The following is a 20008-nucleotide window of genomic DNA, read 5'->3' on the forward strand; positions in this document are numbered from 1 at the left end:
GGATCGTGCTCTTCTACTTCCTGATTTTCTGTGGTGGTAATTTTGAGCGCCAAAATTTGAATTTTATATATGAGATTGATTGCTGATCATTTGGTTAGTGTGTTTAGTAATGTGGTGTACCCAAATTCATATAGCTTACAATGGATTTACAACATAGGAAGCAGAGAATTTTAATCCTAACTGGCGCAAAAAATTTTAAATATTCATGTGGAAGTAAGTTTTTTTTTTAAAACATGTTACTTTCTCTGAAGAAAAAGAAGAGTGGAATCTTCCTCGCATGATACTCTTGAAATCGCAACTTTGCCGTGAGATCTGTTTGTACAACCCAACCCTGTGGGCCTTCCTCGCATGATACTCTTGAACATCTTGTATTTTTAGAAAGCCAGAAGTATATTTTGGAATGGCAACTGGATCCCCTGAGATCTGTATTCAGAACCCAACCTTTTGGATTATCTTCCTTGCATGATGCTCAGGGACAGTTGGTTCCTCGAGATGGGATTTTTAGATGATGATGAGAACAGGTTGGAAGTATCAGATCCTTCTTTCATGGTTTCGACGCCCATGACATTGACATATGGAGGTTGAGTTGGGTGTGGAAGGTCCCTTGTCATATTGGTCAGCATCTCTACCACTTTCCTCATCGCTGGCCGAAGACTAGGCGACGCTTGTGTGCATAGTAGTCCTATTGTGAACACCTTAACAGCCTGTTCTTCTGAGCACTGACCTTGAAGAGCAGGATCTAGCATTTCCATGAGTGTCTGTGAAGTATAGTGATCCCATACCTGCAGATAAGAGATAAGGGATTGGCTTCATTCAAATGCGAGGCAGAGAAGATCAAGGGACGAAACAAATTATTACCTGTGACATGAGGTAGTTCCCTACTGTCGTTGACATTGAAGTGGTGTTTTTCCGGGCAGTGAGCACTTCAAGGATGAGTACTCCATAGCTATACACATCTGCCTTCTCTGTTAGTTGCCCATGAACCACATACTCAGGAGCCATGTACCCTCTGAAACAGAGCATTTCATCTGTTAGAAACCAATGAAAACTAGGTTATGAACCTAAACATGGATGATTTGGAATTAACTGGCAAGATTTATGATCCAAACAGAATGTAAATTTTATAGAGTATTTGATACTCGCATGGGAGTGGTGAGTAACAGGAGATTATATGACTGTAATTGAGAACACTTCAGGTGCTTACAGGGTTCCAGCTATGCCTGTGCTGAGATGACTCTGACCTTCGGCAAAATATCTTGCAAGACCAAAATCTGCAATCTTGGGCCTTAATCTGTCATCCAGAAGTATGTTGCTTGCCTTTATATCTCTATGGATAATTCTAATCTCAGAAGCTTCATGGAGATATGCTAACCCCTCTGCTGTGCCGACGATGATATCAAATCTCCTATCCCAGTGCAAAGCCTTCTTCTTCACTGGATCTGATTGTATGATTACGGGGAATGAGTGTGAAGGAATAAAACATTAAAGAGATTGTTATTGTTTCAAACAGTTATTTTGTGTGCAAGAATAATTACTATGAATGCAAGTTACCGTATAAGAACCTATCCAGGCTGGTGTTGCAGAGATACTCATAAACCAGGAGGCTTTCAGGACCTTCAATACTGCAACCAATGAGTTTAACAAGGTTTTTGTGTTGAACACCACTGATGAGATTTACTTCATTAAAAAACTGATCCACCCATTGTCTTGTGTTGAAGAATAACCTCTTCACTGCAATTTCCCTCCCATCTGGTAGAATTCCCTGCCAAGAAAGTACCGATTAGAAGTCCATCTTTGGATTTATGAAATAACTTCTTTAACTGTAAAGAGTTTCGGATCAGAACTTGCCTTATAAACTGTTCCATAACCTCCCTGGCCAATTTTATTTCCCAAATCGAATTCTTGGGTAGCCTTCCTCAAAACATCATATTTGAAACTCAAATTAGATTCTAAAATTGATTGAATTATTTCTGAGGATTCATCTGCATCTGCAGAAAAGCAAGTTTTCACAAAATCAGAAAAGGATTAATAGGTCACCGACATAAAATTCTGGAATCCATCTTTCCATTTTTACCATTGAAAGGAATGGATGATCTTCTTATTGCCCATACAACAATTATAGTTCCTACCAATATCACAGCAACCACGGCGAAGACTGATCCCAGGATAACCTTCAAACTATTCCCAGAACCTGAAACCAACAAAATCAGAACTAATATTGGTCTTTCAATATGAATTCCTGAATACCCACTCAAAACCCATAAATTGAAAATTATATATTGCAAATCTCTGCAACTCTTTGACTAGATGAGATGAATTACCAGAGGAGGATCCACTTTGTGAGGAGCTGTTCATGTAAAACGGCTCAATTGAATACCTGACATAGCAGCCAACGTTTAAAGCTTTTCCATCTGAACCAGGAAGACAGCTAACAATAATCTTCCTAGCGATCTCCAAGCAATGTTTGCACCCAGTCTTATTCACTGATCTCCAACACTGAGCAATTCCGTAAACTGAAACACTTGAAGAAACTGGAACACTGCCCTGTTTATAGTAATCCGTCTGTTGATAAGCCTCTGAAGTCAAATTCTGAACCAATTGATTTGTTAAATCACTGAAACGCGTCTTATCTGATGCAGTCGTAGATGACCCACAAACATAAGTATCAGAATCACCAATAACTTCTTGAGAAAAGTTGTAATTGCCATAGCGTAAGAAGCAGCCATCAAGGTAGACTTGGCCATCAGTTGCAGGAAGACACAAGGGAACCTTTACTCTGCTTTGTGCATAGCATAATCTGCAATCTATGTTGGAGAGGTAATTGAAACATTGCCCAAGGCCATATACACGATCAGAAAGGTTCCCAGAAGCCGAGATTCCAAAGCCCGACACTGCAATCTTCTGAGAGATGATTTCCATGGAGTCTACAAAATTTACGTCGAAAGATTCAGGATCCTCAACGTTGGTGTTGCTGCAGGTGCGACGAATTACGACCGGAGTACTGTTATCAGAAGAGGAAGAAGAAAAGATGGCAAGAAAGATAGTGAAGTAAAAGATTGAAAAAACCATCTGTGGAGATTAGCCGATGATTACCAAACGATTCTGCTCTGTTCCTTGAAATAGAAGCTCCATGGATGATTGAGTTAGCTTACTGGGTTTGTTCTTGTGCTTCGTTTTCTAGATTGTGCTCCTCTTTTTCCTTCTTGGGTTCTCTAAAATGAATTGCTTCTATATAACGTGTTCCCATCTGAATTTGAATGTAAAAACACGATTGTTTGTAATTCTACAGAAAGACTTTCTTGTGAAAAGTACTATTTTGAAGAAGACTCGAGGGAGATGAGATTTGTCAATGACATACGTGCCCAGTGTCTGAATAAATGAAGGAAATTAATTCTAATCCTAAGCTCAAAGCATCATATCCCGTTTACATTAGGGGAAATTTCAGGGATTTTTTCCCCCAAAAAAAAAAATTAGGAATACCTCAAGATAATAGGTGAAAAGCCTGGACACTCCAATACTATATTAAATTGGCAATGACCTCCAAAAAATGTTTCTTACATTTACACAACAATACATTTCGTTAGCATATAATATCAATTCAAGGTTAGATGTTTTCATAATTTCTAAATTGCCCATAATCTTTTATGACTTTATAATGTTGTTTTTAATAAAATAGAATCTTAAATCCTTCGTTTTTCATTTTATATTATAAGATATAAAATAATACAATAAGTTTGTTAGTCTGACTAATGTTTGGGGGTGGGCTATATTTGTTATGTTCTTGGCCAATTATCTTTGAGTTACTTGAAATTTTTCTTATAAATCTTTAGGTTTTGTTTTGGTTCTGATGATAAATATCCACAAAGGAGTTTTGGGGGGTTCGGCATGAAAAAACTGGCAACTAAGCCAATTTGGGCATGATTACTACTAGACAGTTCACAGCTGGATAGACCGACCTGGTGTTATTTTTGCTCAATTGATCAATGGTGGATCTCTTGGGGGGTCTTGCTATTTTTATTCTGGACCCCCTATGTCATGTTGTCGCTATAACGGGGCTGGCTCCTGTTCCAAGCTGCTCCAGGTTTCTTTTTAGCCCTAAATATGTAAGGAAAGTGGTTTGATACCATTTTTGGAGCATGTTAGGGTTCAGATGTGATGATCAAAATTTAAGACCTATTTGATAATTCATCAAGTATTTTTACTTCAAAAAATGCTAGAAACAGTTTAGATTGTTTTTGGAACAAAAACATTTGCTTCTTGAGGCCAAAAAACTATCACTAGAATTTTAGCGGTGTTCTTACATTTATAATGTTAGTTCTACTTCTAGCAGTGCTCCTCTCTAAAAACTCTTTCATTTATATCCAGCTTGCATCCAACTTTTTTTGCTTTGAAAAATAAATGCAAAAGAAATCACTTGAAACAAAATAATTGTTATCTCAAAACTGTTTCTTGAAGCAAAAGTTTTCATAAATTCCAATTTACGTCACTTGAAACAAAACAATTTTTTGATCCATCTTTCTATTTCTCAAAGCAAGAAGCATATCTCAAAGGGTTATCAAACGAAGCCTTAGCTCCTATCCACGAAATGCATAAACATCAAACGGTACATGAAGATCACATATCCCATTGGAATCATGATTCTAATTTGTAAATGTATAAAATGCCCTTGTTCATCTGATTATATTTATTTTCAATTTTTCAGGGGCCATAAACTCAAAACAGCTCATGGGCAACCCTTTTTGTCTTAAAAGACTAAGACCAAAACTGTAGGTAGGGTGTCATCTTCATCATAAAGTGGACTGTAATTGCAGTGTCTAGTTTTTCAGAGTAGATCGTTAGTCCTGGTGGTAGATGGGATTTCCAACCCTCCATGTCCTCAAGATAGAGATTTGGCGGTGGAGGGATTCACATCAGATTTCTCACTGGTTTATGTCTCTATCAACTAATCAAACCACTTCACTTTTCCCAAGAAATTTAAATTTGAATCAGTCTCTTTTCATTCTGATATCGGTTTTCCAGTATTAAAAATCCAGCAATCTGGTTTTGTGGAACCTAAAATCGATTCTCAAATCTGAAAATTCAATGGATAAATACGTTTGCAATGAGAAAAATCAGATCACCACTTGGAGAAGGTCTCATTATTATTAACGATGATTCAATGGATGACAACAGCATTCCTTGGATTCTCAACAAGGACGGCTAAGAACAAGAAAATTTCTGCTCATGCACCAAAAGACAAACAAAATCTTCTAAGTCAAAATGTGTTGAGTCATGAATGTTGTTAACCAGTGCCCCCAAATTCTTCCGGCTCTTTCATAAAACAATGGATTAACAGCTAATTTGACGGCTACCAGAAAAACCCACAGCAAATTTTGAGAATCAAAATGTCAAAGGCTATACAACCACCAATGAAGAATTGTCTACCGATATCAAACACCTGTCAACAAGAATTATTTCAACATATCCAGAATCTGTCTTCAGTAAAAGGTTTTCTTGGCATGAATTGAACTCATCAAATACAAACCACTAATTCCTACCTGAAATTCTGAATTGACTGGTTCATAATCTACATATTGTTTTCATTTTCTGTTTTGAAATTGGGGGTATCCAATTGTCAAATCTTTTCTTTGACCTTAAGGAAGTTAAATTAATCATGACACCTATTGACTACTTATTTTGAGCCAGATACTCTGGTGGTCATTGTCAACATGAAGGAATATAATAATAAATGAACAGCTATAAATGCTCCCCCAACACCCCAAAGTTATATATCTAATAAAAAGCATTTCTGTTCTCCCTGCTTGAAAAGTGGCCTCAAGAGTAGGAATACTAACAAGCCACAATCAGAATCCAGATGTGTTTAAAAATTTCATTCCAGATTCAGTTTCACATGTTTCATAGTTAGGCTGTGCAGGCTGACAATACTGTAATGGTGCAAAGAAAAATGTTGAAAGAGACACCACTGGCGAACAAAAATAAATCCCATCAAGAACTATGAGTCACCACCAGTAGGGCGATGCACACATCCGTGTTAACTCGGAGGCATAGAAGGCTTCTTCAATCAGTATCATTTTTTCTGGCTTTCACAAGCATAATTGTAACCATATATAGGTGAATCCTAAGCATTGGAACGAGAGAGGAAAAGGTCACCCCAAGAAGCAATGCCTCAGAGGCCATGGTGCTCTTCTGGCAAAGGGTCACTGGGTGGTTAACTGTCAACTTACAAAAAGAAAAATCCATAATCACAGACTAAATTACTTGAGAGGTACACCACTGGGGATTCGAATGAGGGAATCACAAGCAATGCAAACCCTTGATGCTAGCCGTACTCTTTTTCACTGTTGACTCATGACGAATTCCTTCATTCGACCATTGGATTCAACACCCCTTCCTCCAGGGCAGTATTTCAATCGTAGGCTCTGGAGCATCTCAGCATATTCCCCTTTTGTAGAGAACACTTCATCCCATATCTTCTCCATATCTGTTTTGGAAGGTGCAAGGATGTTAGGAGTAAAAACCAAAGTAAAAATCCTGAGGAAGTTCCACTACACCAGACAATGGCCAGGTTGCATATTGTCTTCATTCTCTTTTTCTTTTATTTTTTTAATAAATATTAGAAATTGTTCCAAAAAAGCTTCCTTAATTGTTTCAATTCAAGCCAACGAGATCATTCCATTTTACAGCACATGCAGAAAAACAATCTAAGTTTTATCCCAGGTGGAAATAAATACAGCCTAAATACATTAAATCCTTCAAGTGAACAACTGCAGAAGGCTGATGCTCACTATTCTTTAAAGTTCATCCAAAACACATCAAACAACTGCTTATAGGATTTCCATCAGTAGGTGAGGGATATCATATTGCAGGACGCCTAATTCTCCATGAATGTCTGAACTCAATTCTTATCACAAGTGTATTTCAATCTTATCCTATTATTCATTTGCTTTATTTCTCCTAATGGGTGCAGAAAAGATTTGGTCAAATTTCTTAATGGTTTTTGTCTTTGTTCATTATTCCCATCTTACTGACTTCATCAGATAGTACTGGAAAGGGAATAATATCCATCGCAGCAGAATTCAAGACAATGAACAATGTAAACTTGAAAGACAGCTCATCCATATTTTAAGTATAACTTTATATTTGGTAATTTGAAATTTAGAACCAAATCTGCTATACCTTGACAAAGTCATATTATTCCAAGCAAATATTAAAATTTAAAATGTACACTGGTATTCAAGGAAATCTAATGAGAAGCAATTGTGGGCAAACACTGATACAGATGGTCAACATTATGATTTCCCTGCCTTGAATTCCTGTCTCATGAATTCTTATGCATAGCACGTTTGTCAACCTACTATTTTTGACATTAACAAGTAATTCAATTTTTACCGATTTGGACATACTTTCCTCCCAATTTTTCATAGACTCGCGTTGTTCAGAGTATGTCATTTATGGATTCAAATAAATTTTTCATTAGGATAAACAAATAACAATCTACAGCATGCAAAGGAAAGGGGGAAATGTAATGCAACAGAATGAGCATACCAGCCCTGTCTGGGGCAGACAGGCACATGATGACCATGTCAAATCGAGCAACTTTGGTCAAGTTGTCTAAAAATTGTACCGCAAACTCAATTTCTTCCCTGTAAGAGATGTGAAAATCAGCCATTGATCAAAAAAGGGACACCCTGGACAGAAATTATTAGAAAAAAATACATAAATAAATAAAATTCCACTCACATGAAAAATGTGGCTATACATCTTATAATTCCAATCAGTATCGGAGCAGACAGTGCATTTTTGAACAATTGTGGTAAGGTCGTTGGTGATATAGCCTAACCAAAACAAAATAATAATGATTAGTCATAAAAGTAGAAAAAAGCAAAGGAGATACAATGTAAGGTGCAGTAACAAACCAGTTATCACCTAAACTTATTGACATTAAAAGAAGATAATCCAATCAGAATGGAACCTTAGGATGATTGAACCCCACCCTCCTCTCCCCCCCCCCCTCCCGGCCCCAAAAAAAACAATATAGGTGTGTGTTGACAAAAATTTTCCATCTATTTATTTTTATTAACATCCGATCTGTGGGGATTTTTCAAGGTAATCATGTCCTTTGTCTTGCCAGCCAAATGAAATTTCAAGCATTTGTTGGAATTTCCAACACAGAAGATGTCCCACCAATATGGGCCAGCTCCACCGGTGTCTCCATTTGCAGGTAAAGTAGCAAAAGACATTAAAATCCACACTTGTGGAACATTGTAAATGTGTATCTAGAGTACACTTAATCATATGGATGGCTGACATGCTGTTGGCCAATTATACCGTATAATCCGCTGCGTATCTGAATTTTCCCCTCATATTACCAGCCATCAAACAGCCAATCAAATAGATGTTTCTAAACAGTTATTCCAAAAACACTACTCTTAACACATGCAATAATTTATCTCAACTTAAGCTTCCCAAACTGGGACAAATTTTGATAAATTCAGAATAAACTAAGCTGCCACAAGGCAGATAATGACTTTGCCTAGTCAGCCAGTTGATAAGTGTTTCCTTGATGGGAATTTCGCTGCTGCTTCAGACAATGATGAAAAGAATATTATTGCCAAACCTTTAATAAACAAGCCTGTAGTACAGGATCACCAGACAGCCCTCTCCATGAAACCTCAAACTCATAAGCAGACTTTGGTGGCGCAATGCTTTTGGCAGCTTCAGCCATGGCTCGAGAAGCTGCTCTTGAAGCAAGTTCTTGAACTGATGATCCCAACTGATGCTTGAGGCCAACAGCAGGGGTTCTCTGTTAAAGATAAAGGTACAAGACGAATTTTAGACAAATTATTCTAGAACAAAAAATGGCTTCAAAAGGAAGTGCTGTTAAGTCTTAACTTCCAAGGTGAAGTACGATGTAGAAACAGGAATTCAGGGGGATGGGGAAGAATAGGATAAAAGTCCAGTAGATTGGTACATGAACTGCACTACATCATGGGACATTTTATTGGGAGAAGGTGACAGATAGAATGGAATGAAAAAAGCATACGCACAAGTTGGAGACCACAAAGTTCTAACTTCTCCAAGATCAAAAGTTGTAAGAACTAAGAACTAGAGCTTTTTAGACAGTAGACACCATCAGAGAAAATGTAAACTTCACAATCAGTGAAACAAGCCATAAGCCAGACACAATTATACATGCATAGGTGAGTGACTCCACATGATCCAGGTCAACCCCTACTCACTTATCAAGTTTCAGCCCCAAATAAGAAAAGGAAGTTGGCTTAATAGTCAGCCTAGAGCCTCTGAAAATTACAAAATTCCAATCATGTCACAATGGGCTTCATTAGCATCCCTCGCACTAACTACTGTCGCACTTCTATACTTGTTTAGGGCTGAAAATTTATCAATGAGAGTAGTTTGATGTGCTCTATCACATTGACCCACTCCTGAGTGCTCACATGCGAAGGAAGAACTTTGACAAGTTCAAGCTTGCGCAGATAAGCTAAAATTAAAAACAAGAGAATATAGTTCATGAGGATGTTCATAAAGAAAAGCCCCCAAAATGGTCATCTGAGGTTCAATTTGGAAAAATCCATCAGAAAGTTAAGACCCAAAGAAAAAACCTTGGAATTGTTTGTAGTAGAATTTTGGCTCAAGGGTTCCTGAGATCGACAATAGAAACAAGTTAACCCAAAAGATTTTCAACTAACAAAACTTCACTGAAAATCACAAAAAAGGCTCTTTCAAGGTTCCCATCAACATAACATGATCCGAGGATGAATGTACCAGTAGCATGCGAAGTAGCAGACATCTGCAGGGTTAGGGTTGAATGGACAAGCAGAGGATGAATGTACCATCTCTCTCTTTTTCCCCCTCCATTCATTTATTCCGAATATTTTTTGGACCCTAGGAAAAATGGTACTTAGCAATTTGTATCTCTGGGCACCTGAACTAATAGTCATAGATGAATGGATCTTGTGGGAATGAAGCAAAGGATACTAATGAGCAATTTCAGACCAACACTTTGCCCTTTAAACCAGAGGATAATTAATTCCGCTTGAACTGGTGGAGTATTCTGTATTCTTTAAAAATCTAGTGACTTTTCAGTTAGTGTCCAAATGAATCGTGCAAATTGCTGAGTTTTTTGAAGGTGTTAGAACCCTTTCTATCCAGAAAGGGAATCGGATCGCCTTGGTCCCGAATCACTGCAGGTGTTAATCTGGCAAGTATTCTGATCTCTTACTCTGCAACTAAGTTTGAATAGGAAGATGAAGAGGAAGAAGGAAGGAACAGTGAGGAGCCCATGGTGGTAAAGCTTAATAAGCTGTGCCTTCTGTACCTGATAAGAGCGACACTAAGGCGAGCAGTGGTGGTTGCCAGAGGTGGGACCGCTATTTCATTAAGGATACACAGGCGAAGAGACTCTACTTCCATTTCTCATAGTTTTATCTTCTAGTTCCTTTACAATTCCAGAAGGCTTGACAGGAGCTTCCACACTGATCTCCTGCAATTAGGAGCAAAACACATCAATGATGTACAAATTTTTGTTCCAACATCACCATATAGGTGAATTTCCTTGGAAAACTGATGTCCACCTACTTCACATTTAATCCATTCACATATCAAATTATTCCTCTCTCTTGGATTTTAGGTAGTTATTGCTAGGTTAGCCATCACGGTAGTTTGATTCAAGTTGTTATGCACCCAGGCAGACAAAGGCAGTTGAGAGGGGAAAAGATTAAGGTGATAACAGTCTGGCAACCAAGGCACCAATCAAGACAAAGCTACCTTGACAATTATGGTTTCATTGTCAAACTTTATTCCCATGGTCCAAAAAGTATTGCAGCTCTGAACATAGAGATTTCTCGTCTTTCTCATCAATATAAGGCTCATGAAAGTGGTTCTTCCTGCCAGATGGCATAGACCATAGTACTAAATCTAAAATCATGAAGAGGGATTTCTGAACCGGGGAGCACATTGGTTTTGGGTCGACAAACAACCATTTGATGTTTTCTTACACATCATATATACACAAGACTGACAGACACACACGCACACATGGATGCAGAGATCACTCAATAAATTCCTCCTTAAATCCAACTACATCATGCCAGACATAAACTCAAAACTATTTACGATATAATAGTTGCCCATCCCAGACCGGCCTGAGTTTGCCTACAACGTGCAAGGGCATGAGTGCACACTGTTCCTCTTTTATTTGTTCTTTTTTTTCTTCCTATCTCTATTTTCCACAACATGTAAATTTAAGTGGCACCAGATATTGCCATAGACAATCAAATTATTGCATCACCTTGATGCCATCCACTTCAGTCTTTTGAGAAGTGCTAGGGACCAAATGGCCATGCTCCTGTTCTCCTTGGACTTCAATTTTTGGTGCACCTTGAGTGGAGTTTTTAACGACTTTAGACGCCTTCTTGAGAATCTCCTGTACACCAGCCAATTAACTTAGTCATAATCAAATGTTAAATCAAATGGTAAAAAGACATAACTGGACAGTGCAAGCATGTGCAGGTACAAATCAACAACAATATTTCCACAAGTTGGCTATCTATAAACAATTCAAACCAAAAGCAAAAGAATCCACATATGACTTGTGATGTATATGAGTTTTAAGGCCTTAAAATATTTAGGGCTACCACAGTCCCAAAGTTGGGATCCTACACTAGAACAAACTGTTAAAAGTTCCTTCATTGCTGATATTATTCCCATTACTGTGAACGTAATGTGGAATAACAATGGATACGACAAGACATTCTAGCAAGGATATGACTTGTTTATGATCTCAACAACCTACCAAGTCTCTCTCCATACTGTCGTAAGGATTCTGAGGTGGCTAAAGATAAAAGGATGCAGAAAGAAACATCAGATTAGGGAAAAAGGAAATTAGAACTAGAAGTTGCCCATACACGTCTTTCAAATGAAGTTATCACCACTCCGACAATGTTTCTTTTGGGTCTCTCCCACGTCCATAGCCTGGACGGCAGATATTTCATCAGTCTGCATCATACCAAAGGGCTACATCTTAGAAAAATCATAACAAAAAGCCTGCGAAAGCAGAATTCAATTGCTAAAATGCTCAAATGTTTTTCCTTTTTCTTTTTTTTTTCCCTTTTTTGATGCGGGAGGGGGGACAGAGTGCTGGTCATAGACACTCCTCCATGGATGCCCATGGATGGGCCCAACAATCGGTATAAGCCATTGACTCAACTTGTGGCTCTTAATCATTAATAGTTTTGATCTCAAAGCATCAATCAATACTTTTCCACCACTACAAATCATTTGAGTCATTAGACGGTCCAAATCATGTGCCTATATATATATATAATAAGGGGAGAGACCAACAAAAGAGACAACATGGTACGGAAGGATGATATAGCCCACCAACTGGTAGATGGCCTGCTGCTTCCCAACCCAAAAGGTTTTGTAAGCTTCTTAGTTTTCATATCTGGCTTCTTTCTGATAATCAGTCTATCACAATATTTCCGCATCTGAACTTACTTATCAGCCAAACCAGGCCCATTAAAAATAACAACGGATAGTCATACAGATAGTAAAACTCTTTAGTAGTCATATTCAGTGACAAAAATGCAAGGATTCAAATAACAAGACAAGAGAAAGGGAGGGAGGATTATTTGTAGTTGGTATTTGACATGCAAGCAGAAATTTAACCCATCACACTAGCAAACCATCCTCACTTCAGATTTAGACAATCCAAGTGGAAAATTCATTTGTTAGGGACCAATTCACTTTTGAATCCGCCCGAAAAGGACTTCGGAAATCATAACCAAGCGGACATTGATTTAAAGAGACTTAAGATTTGCCTATACATGTTCTTCTGACATCAACTAGAAATGAATTTGTCCACAGAATACTGGGCATGAAACCATTAAGCTGCAAAACCAGAACCCTGGTAAAAGTCACATCATAGTTCGTGTTCTACCGTACAAAAAACCAGAATGCATCATTATTAACCAAATGAAAAATTAAATATATACAAAGAACATCAACATCTTTAATATGAACCTAATCAATTGATAACAAATACAAGAAGGTAACAATGAACAGTGAGAAGGAAAGACACATTTGACTTTCAAGTGATCTAATTATCGGGAGAACTTCTTCAGTTCATGTAAAATTTCAACAGACTACAATAAACCACTTCTCAACTAAGATAGTTGACTGTTTGAAGACTTAAATAGCTAAATGTACGGGTAAATGTGGCATTCATGCAAGACAAGACACCACCTTGATATCTATAAGGTACATCAAATGCTTACAACTCCATAACCATCCAAAACATCACAACCAAATGCCAGGTCTCTCCCTCAGAGAACAACACTCGACAGAAAGACAATCAAAGAAAGAAAGAAAAAATTACGATGTTACATGTGAAGATACTTGCAGAGGTTGTTGGATTTTCACCTTCTCATACAAAGCTTTTGACTCATTATACTGCTTCTTCAGCTCTTGGCTGTGGGGCTCCAGCCTCAGTGCAAACTCAGAATCTGTCATCAGATAATATAATTTTTCAATCCTAGTAATGATCAGATTTCTCCATGGCACCAAATGTATATTTTTTCAAAGGCGGAAACATATTTAAAATTAGAAAGGAAAAAGAAAGATTTTTCAGGCTTTAATATACCTTCCATGGATTCCTTAAGCTTCCCAAGTTCTTTTCGTGCTGTTGCACGCCGTGAATATGCTTTTACATAACGGTCATCTAGATTTAAGGCTTCATTGCAGTCACTCTCAGCATCTTCAAATCTATTCACGGGGACAAAAAGATCTTATCATGGATGGGAATGCTTTGGTGGGAGGAGGAACTTTGAGCTTTACGTCAAGGGTAAACAGAAGCCAAGTAAATAGAGCAATATAGGCGAAACTAAATACAACTTTGTCCGGAAGCAGGAAGGAATGCAAAAATAATGTACTTCTCACTCATTATGTACAGTAAGATATGATTATAAAAAAAATATAAAAATAAAAATAAAAAATATTTGTGAAAATAATAGCACATATAATTAGATTAGATAAACACAACAGCAAGTACAACTAGCCTTTTGATTCTGAGGTAGGCCATGGCTCTGTTAGCAAAAGCAACTGCTGTAGGTGATAATCCAATGCTTCTTGAATAGCAATCAATTGCTTCTTTGAACTTCTTCTGCTTGAAATACTCATTACCCTGTGAATGGGCACAAATGGCAGACTTTAGCCAAAGGATAGGCTAATTAATCCATCCATAACAAATAAAAAATTGTATGCAACACAAATTCACACCAATTCTTTTTCTGAAGCTGCATCTGGAGAATTTTCTTCCATCAAAAGGCCACTTGACTCATGGGACATTGCACCAAAGTTTCTTGAATAGTCATATCCCTGTGCATTCTCTCTCAAATATTCAGCTGGTAATATTTTGGTCATGGCTTCATTGCCACCAAACTTTCTCGTATCCCGAGAAGAAGACACCTTCATAAAATGTTCATTAAAATATGAGTAATAAACAACAATATCCGTACACTGCGTGAAAAAGGACCAGCAGAAAAAGAGAAAAAAAAACTGTAAAATTCAAAAGACACATGCTTTAATTTTAATAGTAACATGAAGATTCAAATGTTGGATGAGGACTCAGTTGAACTCCAATTTTTAGTTAATCTTAAACCTGTGTTATTTCATTTTTTTTAAAGAAAACCACGACGGTGTCAATTTATTGCGAAAGGAAGAAAAGGGGAACAACCAACAATGGGGAAGAATATATAAGCTCCAAATAGCGACACCCAGCAAACAGAACTCATCCCTAAGGGGACAACTGAAGGTAGAGCACATCAGACGACCCAACACAAGGAAGTTACAAGCACAATTCAAGGAAACCAAAGCTAACCACCCTCCCCCTCCTCTCAAATCCAACATCAGTGGTGAGACCATAAGACAATAGTTCCCAAATGATAGACTAAAAATGTACTAATTCCAACAGCTTTGCTCCAGACACTTGCACAAACTCCAGATTCATCATAAAGTTAAAAATTTCACACTTCACTCCGTATTAGAAGAGGCCCATAAAATGGACTCTTTATGGTTCAGAAAAAATTGATCTTGTATGCATAGAAAATTCAGAAATGCATTTTAAAGGAATTAAGACCAATATATATTTTATGAGTGACTCCTTAATTATTCCCTATGATTTCTATGTCGGCAAGAGAATATTAATCAGAGTTATGCAAACTGGTATAAAACAATGAAAAAAAATATGGACAATTTTGAAAAAAAAAAACAGAATTTAGTGACATAAAATTGCAGACTAAATACATATTGATTTCATTGTAAAAGTATTCTATTCAAAGTTTTTCATAGCCAAATCAATAAATCTAATGAGACACTACTACTTCCTAGTTTACTTATTTTTGAAACCAAAGCTCTCTATCTTGAGAATTGCTATTCCATATATTTTTTTTGGGGGAAGTGTCAGGATCCACAGGCATGAAGAGAAAATTAAACATTATGGTGGCTCAGGTTATCATTCTGAATTTATTTGATCTTTAGGTCTATATCAATATTTTTCTCCATGTCATGTTTTTGGGAGGCCCTAACTTGTTTGTCTGTTCTAAAGAGATGAATATGTTGCGCTGTTGAGCTACTCTGCAAAAAGAATGAGTGTGCCAGACCATGGGATATTTATTCTTCAAGTCAATGGTAATATTCAGCAAAATTTGGAAGCAAATTTCTGGAGGTCAAATATCAACATTGGAGTAAAAAGAATTATAAGCCAAACTGACAAAGTCTGAAGTTCAACATTAGCAAAGTGAATTTTAGGCACAACAAGTAGCTCATATAGCTATCTTCTCTTCCTCAACTATGGCCTGATACTCTTGGGATACCTTTTATCAGTTCTACATAGGCAATGCCCAACTTTTTAGATTATAGGAGAACCACCATGATAATCTTGTTCCCTCTGAAATGAACAAGGCAGAGTAGATATTTAAATACATCTTATGTGGTTAGTGAGGAACGAGAAACTTCAAATTAGGGATGACACTGCTACAATAGAATAACAGATTGTATAATAAAAGAAATGAGCATAGCTGATAGAAGAGCTACCAACCTTTTTATCTCCCTGAGCTTGAACTTTCAATTTCTCGTCCCCATCCTTGAGCGAAAGCTCCCAATCTTGCAAGTGGTTCAAAAATCCCCGGAAATCCTGGTGAAACATTGAAAAAAACAACAACACAAACTGGTCATCACCAACGCCATTATCATTTAAAAATGTATGTTGTTGGCGGATGCAATCTTGGGCTGTGTTCCTCCTCATATTAGTGAGGGAAGCACATGGAGAGAATTGGTGGTAACAAACCACCTCTTATGTGTCTCTTTCTCTCATTCTATCTCCAATCTCTAATCATACTACTATATAAAGGTACAAACTCAGGTTTTGGTATACTCTTTCAGTAGACCAAAATACCCCTACATATCCTCAACAGTCACATCTTCAAGATGACTCCTTTCCATTCACATCTCTTCATCATTGGACTCAAATACCCCTACTTATACCCAAAAGATATATCTTTTGACACTATTCCTTTCAAAGTTCAAATTGTTTGAAAAAGAAAAAATAATTATATAAAAGCACATACTGCTTTTTTTTTGGGTATATTCTTTCATTGGACCAAAATAGTTCCATCCTTATGGACCAAAATACCCCCTATCCAGTACATAAATTCAACCGTCATAATTACTCCTACAACTCCCCAGGAAACACACCTCCTTAAATGAATGTCTCCCCCAACGAGAAGGCGCCTCAGACCCTCAACAGTCACCCCTAGAAGCCACCACCTGAAAGCCATCTTGTAAGTCACACCCTCCATCACCTCTAGTTGAACACCATCCGGTCCTTGCCCCAAAACAAAACCACCATTCGGTTCAAAATGGCAGAACCAAAACTCTGCACCCCTGTTTCTTACTTCCCATCCCTCAAAGCACATCTCATAATCTTGACAATGGCCATTTCTGAGACCACTGCTGATGAGTTAAAATGGTAACACGGCATTGACCAAGACAGATTCACAGTTTAATTAGTGTTAAATTTGACCGTCATATTCCAAGGTCAATGATGCAGATTAATCTTTCATGGTCATCTCATCTTGAAGACCAAATCCAGGTATCACATTGTTCCTTGCTCATAGTTTGGATCAGCAAAATATTTGTTTTCCCCTTCCCCCTCTTTGTACTTAATTTGATGGTAATAATCTAAAGTTTCTTCATGATTTTCATGCAAGCCATACCAGATCTGTTTAGGATCAGTGGTCTCTTTGCCGTTGGCTGGAAAGATCTTGTTTATTTGAAAATTTTCACTTTCACTAAGATCCGTTTCTGAGGCATGAAAAATAGGGGTTTAGGTAAGTTTCATGCAGTGTGATTTTCTCCTTGAAATTAAATGCCATGTGTTTGATCTAGCTTGTTTGGAGACCAAAGTGCCCACCGTGCTTAAACACTTCCTCAGCAGATTACAACACCTATACATACAAGCTAAAACAATGTTTGAACCTGTGTGATAACATTTACTAATAGTTCAGTAATATTTTTATTATTTTTTGGGTAAGTTTTCTATCATTAAGTCTTGGCAGTGTAATTAGTGTGTTTGCCTTACCACTAAAAGAGGAACACAATATGTTTTAGAGGACTATGATTCCTTTGCATAATCCAAAATCTGTTGCACCCAAAAAAATAAAAATCCAAAATCTGTTGCCGGTTATTCTCAGCAGTTGGCATGCACCTAATCACATTGCCTAGCGACTCTGAATGTTTAGCATCTGGTGTTGAACAGAGCAATTCCCTCCAAGCAAAACTGTCAATATTGCTGCCAAAATTCATTGGCAACACACAAAGCATCCTGAAAGTCTACATCTCAACAGATACATACACACATACTGTTTCATTCATACATAATCCATTGAGGTTCAGAATTAAAATTTCTTTCTCATGATGATTAAAGCTGGTTATCACCATCATTAAGTCAGTGTCTAGGTTGTGCCATGATTTCTTTGAGGACCCAATTCAGAAGGTTTAAAATTCGTATACCAGATGAAATGTTGGTACAATCTAATCATGAAGAACCAGTTGATGGGGAATTGATATTAGTATTTCTACCATTGCAACTAGAAGCACAATCAATGACATACATTAGAGTCTGACACATTATATGGGGGTTACTCTTATATGCTACAGCTTCAATTCAGTAAATGCTGATACACATTACCCTAAAGAATTCCTCAATTCCTCAATTCCTTAGCTCCTAATGGTCATTTGCCACATAAATTGGTTTTGAAGAAAAATGACCCAATTATGCTATTACGCAATTTGGATCCACCACATGGAGAATGCAGTGATACAAGGTTGATTGTATCAGACTAAGCATCATATTGGATTAAAAATGACAGTTAACCGTGGATTTAACCACCATTCTTGGGGTGGACCACCTAAAGATGTTACTTGAGGCTACTTCCTTCTAAATAACCATTACAAGTTACACCATCAGGCTTTAAAAACTAATAAACAGTCAATACAACATCATAAAGACTCAGAATTACATAATAAAGAGTCAACAAATATGAATAATAATAAATAAAAAAGGGATAAACAAACCTACAAAACAATTACAAATTAATATGGGTAACTCATCTATCAACTTTCTTTGGGAACACGTACTTAGGAATACTGGTATGTAATCACAAAAAACAAAAATACAATAAGTGGAATATAACTAGTGTTATAAAGGGAAAAAAGGGCAGTGAAAAGGAAAAATGTCTCCCATTCTCCGGAGCCAGAGCAGGTGCAAGCTGAGGCCAAGCTTCCATGAGAATCAGGATCCACGGGAAAGAAAAGGAAAATAGCAAGGTTCTTTTGGGCAACACAATCCATTGACAATACGATCAACTGGAGTTACTAGATCTTTTACCACTTCATGTTAAACAAAAACTTGTGAGATCACTTGCCAATATAGTTTCTTTGATGACAGAAGGAAAAGAATGTGCTCTCTCATTTTTGGATGCAACGTGACCATGCTAATATTGTCAAAAGAAGATATTTTGGCTTCTTCGTATTTGACTTCAGGGTGTTGAGGTAGGAGAATTGTTACTTTACGAATTCATCTTGGATTAGTGAGTTGGTAGTTATTCAAGACTTGCTATTTTAATATTGACTGTTGGAAGCCTTAGCATTTTTCAGAGAATAATACAGCTGAACTGCAACCCTGCAACCCTTACGATACTGGAAGTGCAACGTTGGGAAGGTTTTTCGCAATAAAAATGGTGTGCTCTTCTTTTCTTTTGTGAATTCCGTCGATTTGTTTGCATGTGTTACAAATGGGTCTACATTAACTTGCGCAAAGGTACTAGGAAGACCTCGTTTTTACCAACACGTAGGAATTATCTGATATGACTGAGAATTAGCAGGTCTGAAAGCGTTGTTCCTTCAGAAACAGACGAACTCTCTCCAGGTTTTGGATAAACAAAATATATCAGCAGTGTTCACTACGACCGGTTTTCAGCTACGGAAGCCGAATATGGACAAACTCGTTTCACTCTAATTCTCAGTGCATCAGAATTCATAACTACCGAATGCAAATAAACCCTAAAAACAGCTAAACTGAAGCTACCGAAAGGAAACAAGATGAGAAAACATGGGAAAAGAGGCATACCACTCCTTGATCACGATTGTTCTTGCTCGGCACCCTGTCCATGGCTTCTCTGTCCCGGAGACCGGAAGAGCTAATGAAGTAAATCCAATAAATCAGCGCTGGGTTTCCAGAAGGGTGGGCTCGTATGCCATTTGTTCCCTATAGAGCTCGTCTTGGGTTCGATGGGCCTGGGTTGGGCTTTTCAGAACATAAGCTGGGTTAGGTTTGAGATTCTCAGACCGGATTTTCATCCGGTCCATTTCTGTCGTTCATTCCCTATAAATGAACGACACGTGTACTTAAGTCAGGGTTGTGATTAAATTA

The 20008-nt window shown here is 37.5% G+C and overlaps 2 protein-coding genes across 3 annotated transcripts; both read right to left on the reverse strand.

The window, feature by feature from the left end:
• Positions 1–11: 11 nt before the first annotated feature.
• On the reverse strand, positions 12–3340 carry LOC149019498 (cysteine-rich receptor-like protein kinase 2). Of its 2 annotated transcripts, XM_089153501.1 has the most exons (8): positions 3094–3340; positions 2322–2971; positions 2075–2191; positions 1849–1988; positions 1552–1762; positions 1205–1439; positions 859–1009; positions 12–782 (listed from the first exon to the last, which is right to left on the reverse strand). In XM_089153501.1, exons 2-8 carry the CDS (start codon positions 2917–2919, stop codon positions 450–452), a joined length of 1785 nt encoding a protein of 594 aa, XP_089009627.1. In that variant the 5' UTR covers positions 2920–2971; positions 3094–3340; the 3' UTR covers positions 12–449. The 2 variants fall into 2 exon arrangements, with proteins under 2 accessions (XP_089009627.1, XP_089009625.1); XM_089153499.1 differs by having other exon boundaries at positions 2322–3340.
• Positions 3341–5177: 1837 nt separating this feature from the next.
• Positions 5178–19820, reverse strand: TPR5 (Tetratricopeptide repeat (TPR)-like superfamily protein). The gene is given in 12 exon segments (XM_089153503.1): positions 5178–6391; positions 6393–6481; positions 7546–7643; positions 7741–7835; positions 8618–8803; positions 11309–11443; positions 13441–13523; positions 13661–13782; positions 14076–14200; positions 14296–14484; positions 16115–16210; positions 19706–19820. Coding segments are annotated over 12 exon segments (1290 nt in total). The 5' UTR covers positions 19748–19820; the 3' UTR covers positions 5178–6361.
• Positions 19821–20008: the final 188 nt, after the last annotated feature.

Source organism: Hakea prostrata, chromosome 4 (genome assembly GCF_041222555.1).
Source record: "Hakea prostrata isolate BN-2017 chromosome 4, UWA_Hpros_2, whole genome shotgun sequence".
In the NCBI taxonomy this organism is placed as follows: domain Eukaryota; kingdom Viridiplantae; phylum Streptophyta; class Magnoliopsida; order Proteales; family Proteaceae; genus Hakea; species Hakea prostrata.

Excerpts from the sequence above, each read along its gene's own strand:
- LOC149019498 (XM_089153499.1), bottom strand. The coding sequence starts at position 3,069 with ATGGTTTTTTCAATCTTTTACTTCACTATCTTTCTTGCCATCTTTTCT. Across the intron at positions 1,989-2,074 it reads ATCATCCATTCCTTTCAATG|ATGCAGATGAATCCTCAGAA; the intron begins GTAAAAATGGAA and ends GCTTTTCTGCAG. Across the intron at positions 1,010-1,204 it reads ACAGGCATAGCTGGAACCCT|AGGGTACATGGCTCCTGAGT; the intron begins GTAAGCACCTGA and ends GCTCTGTTTCAG.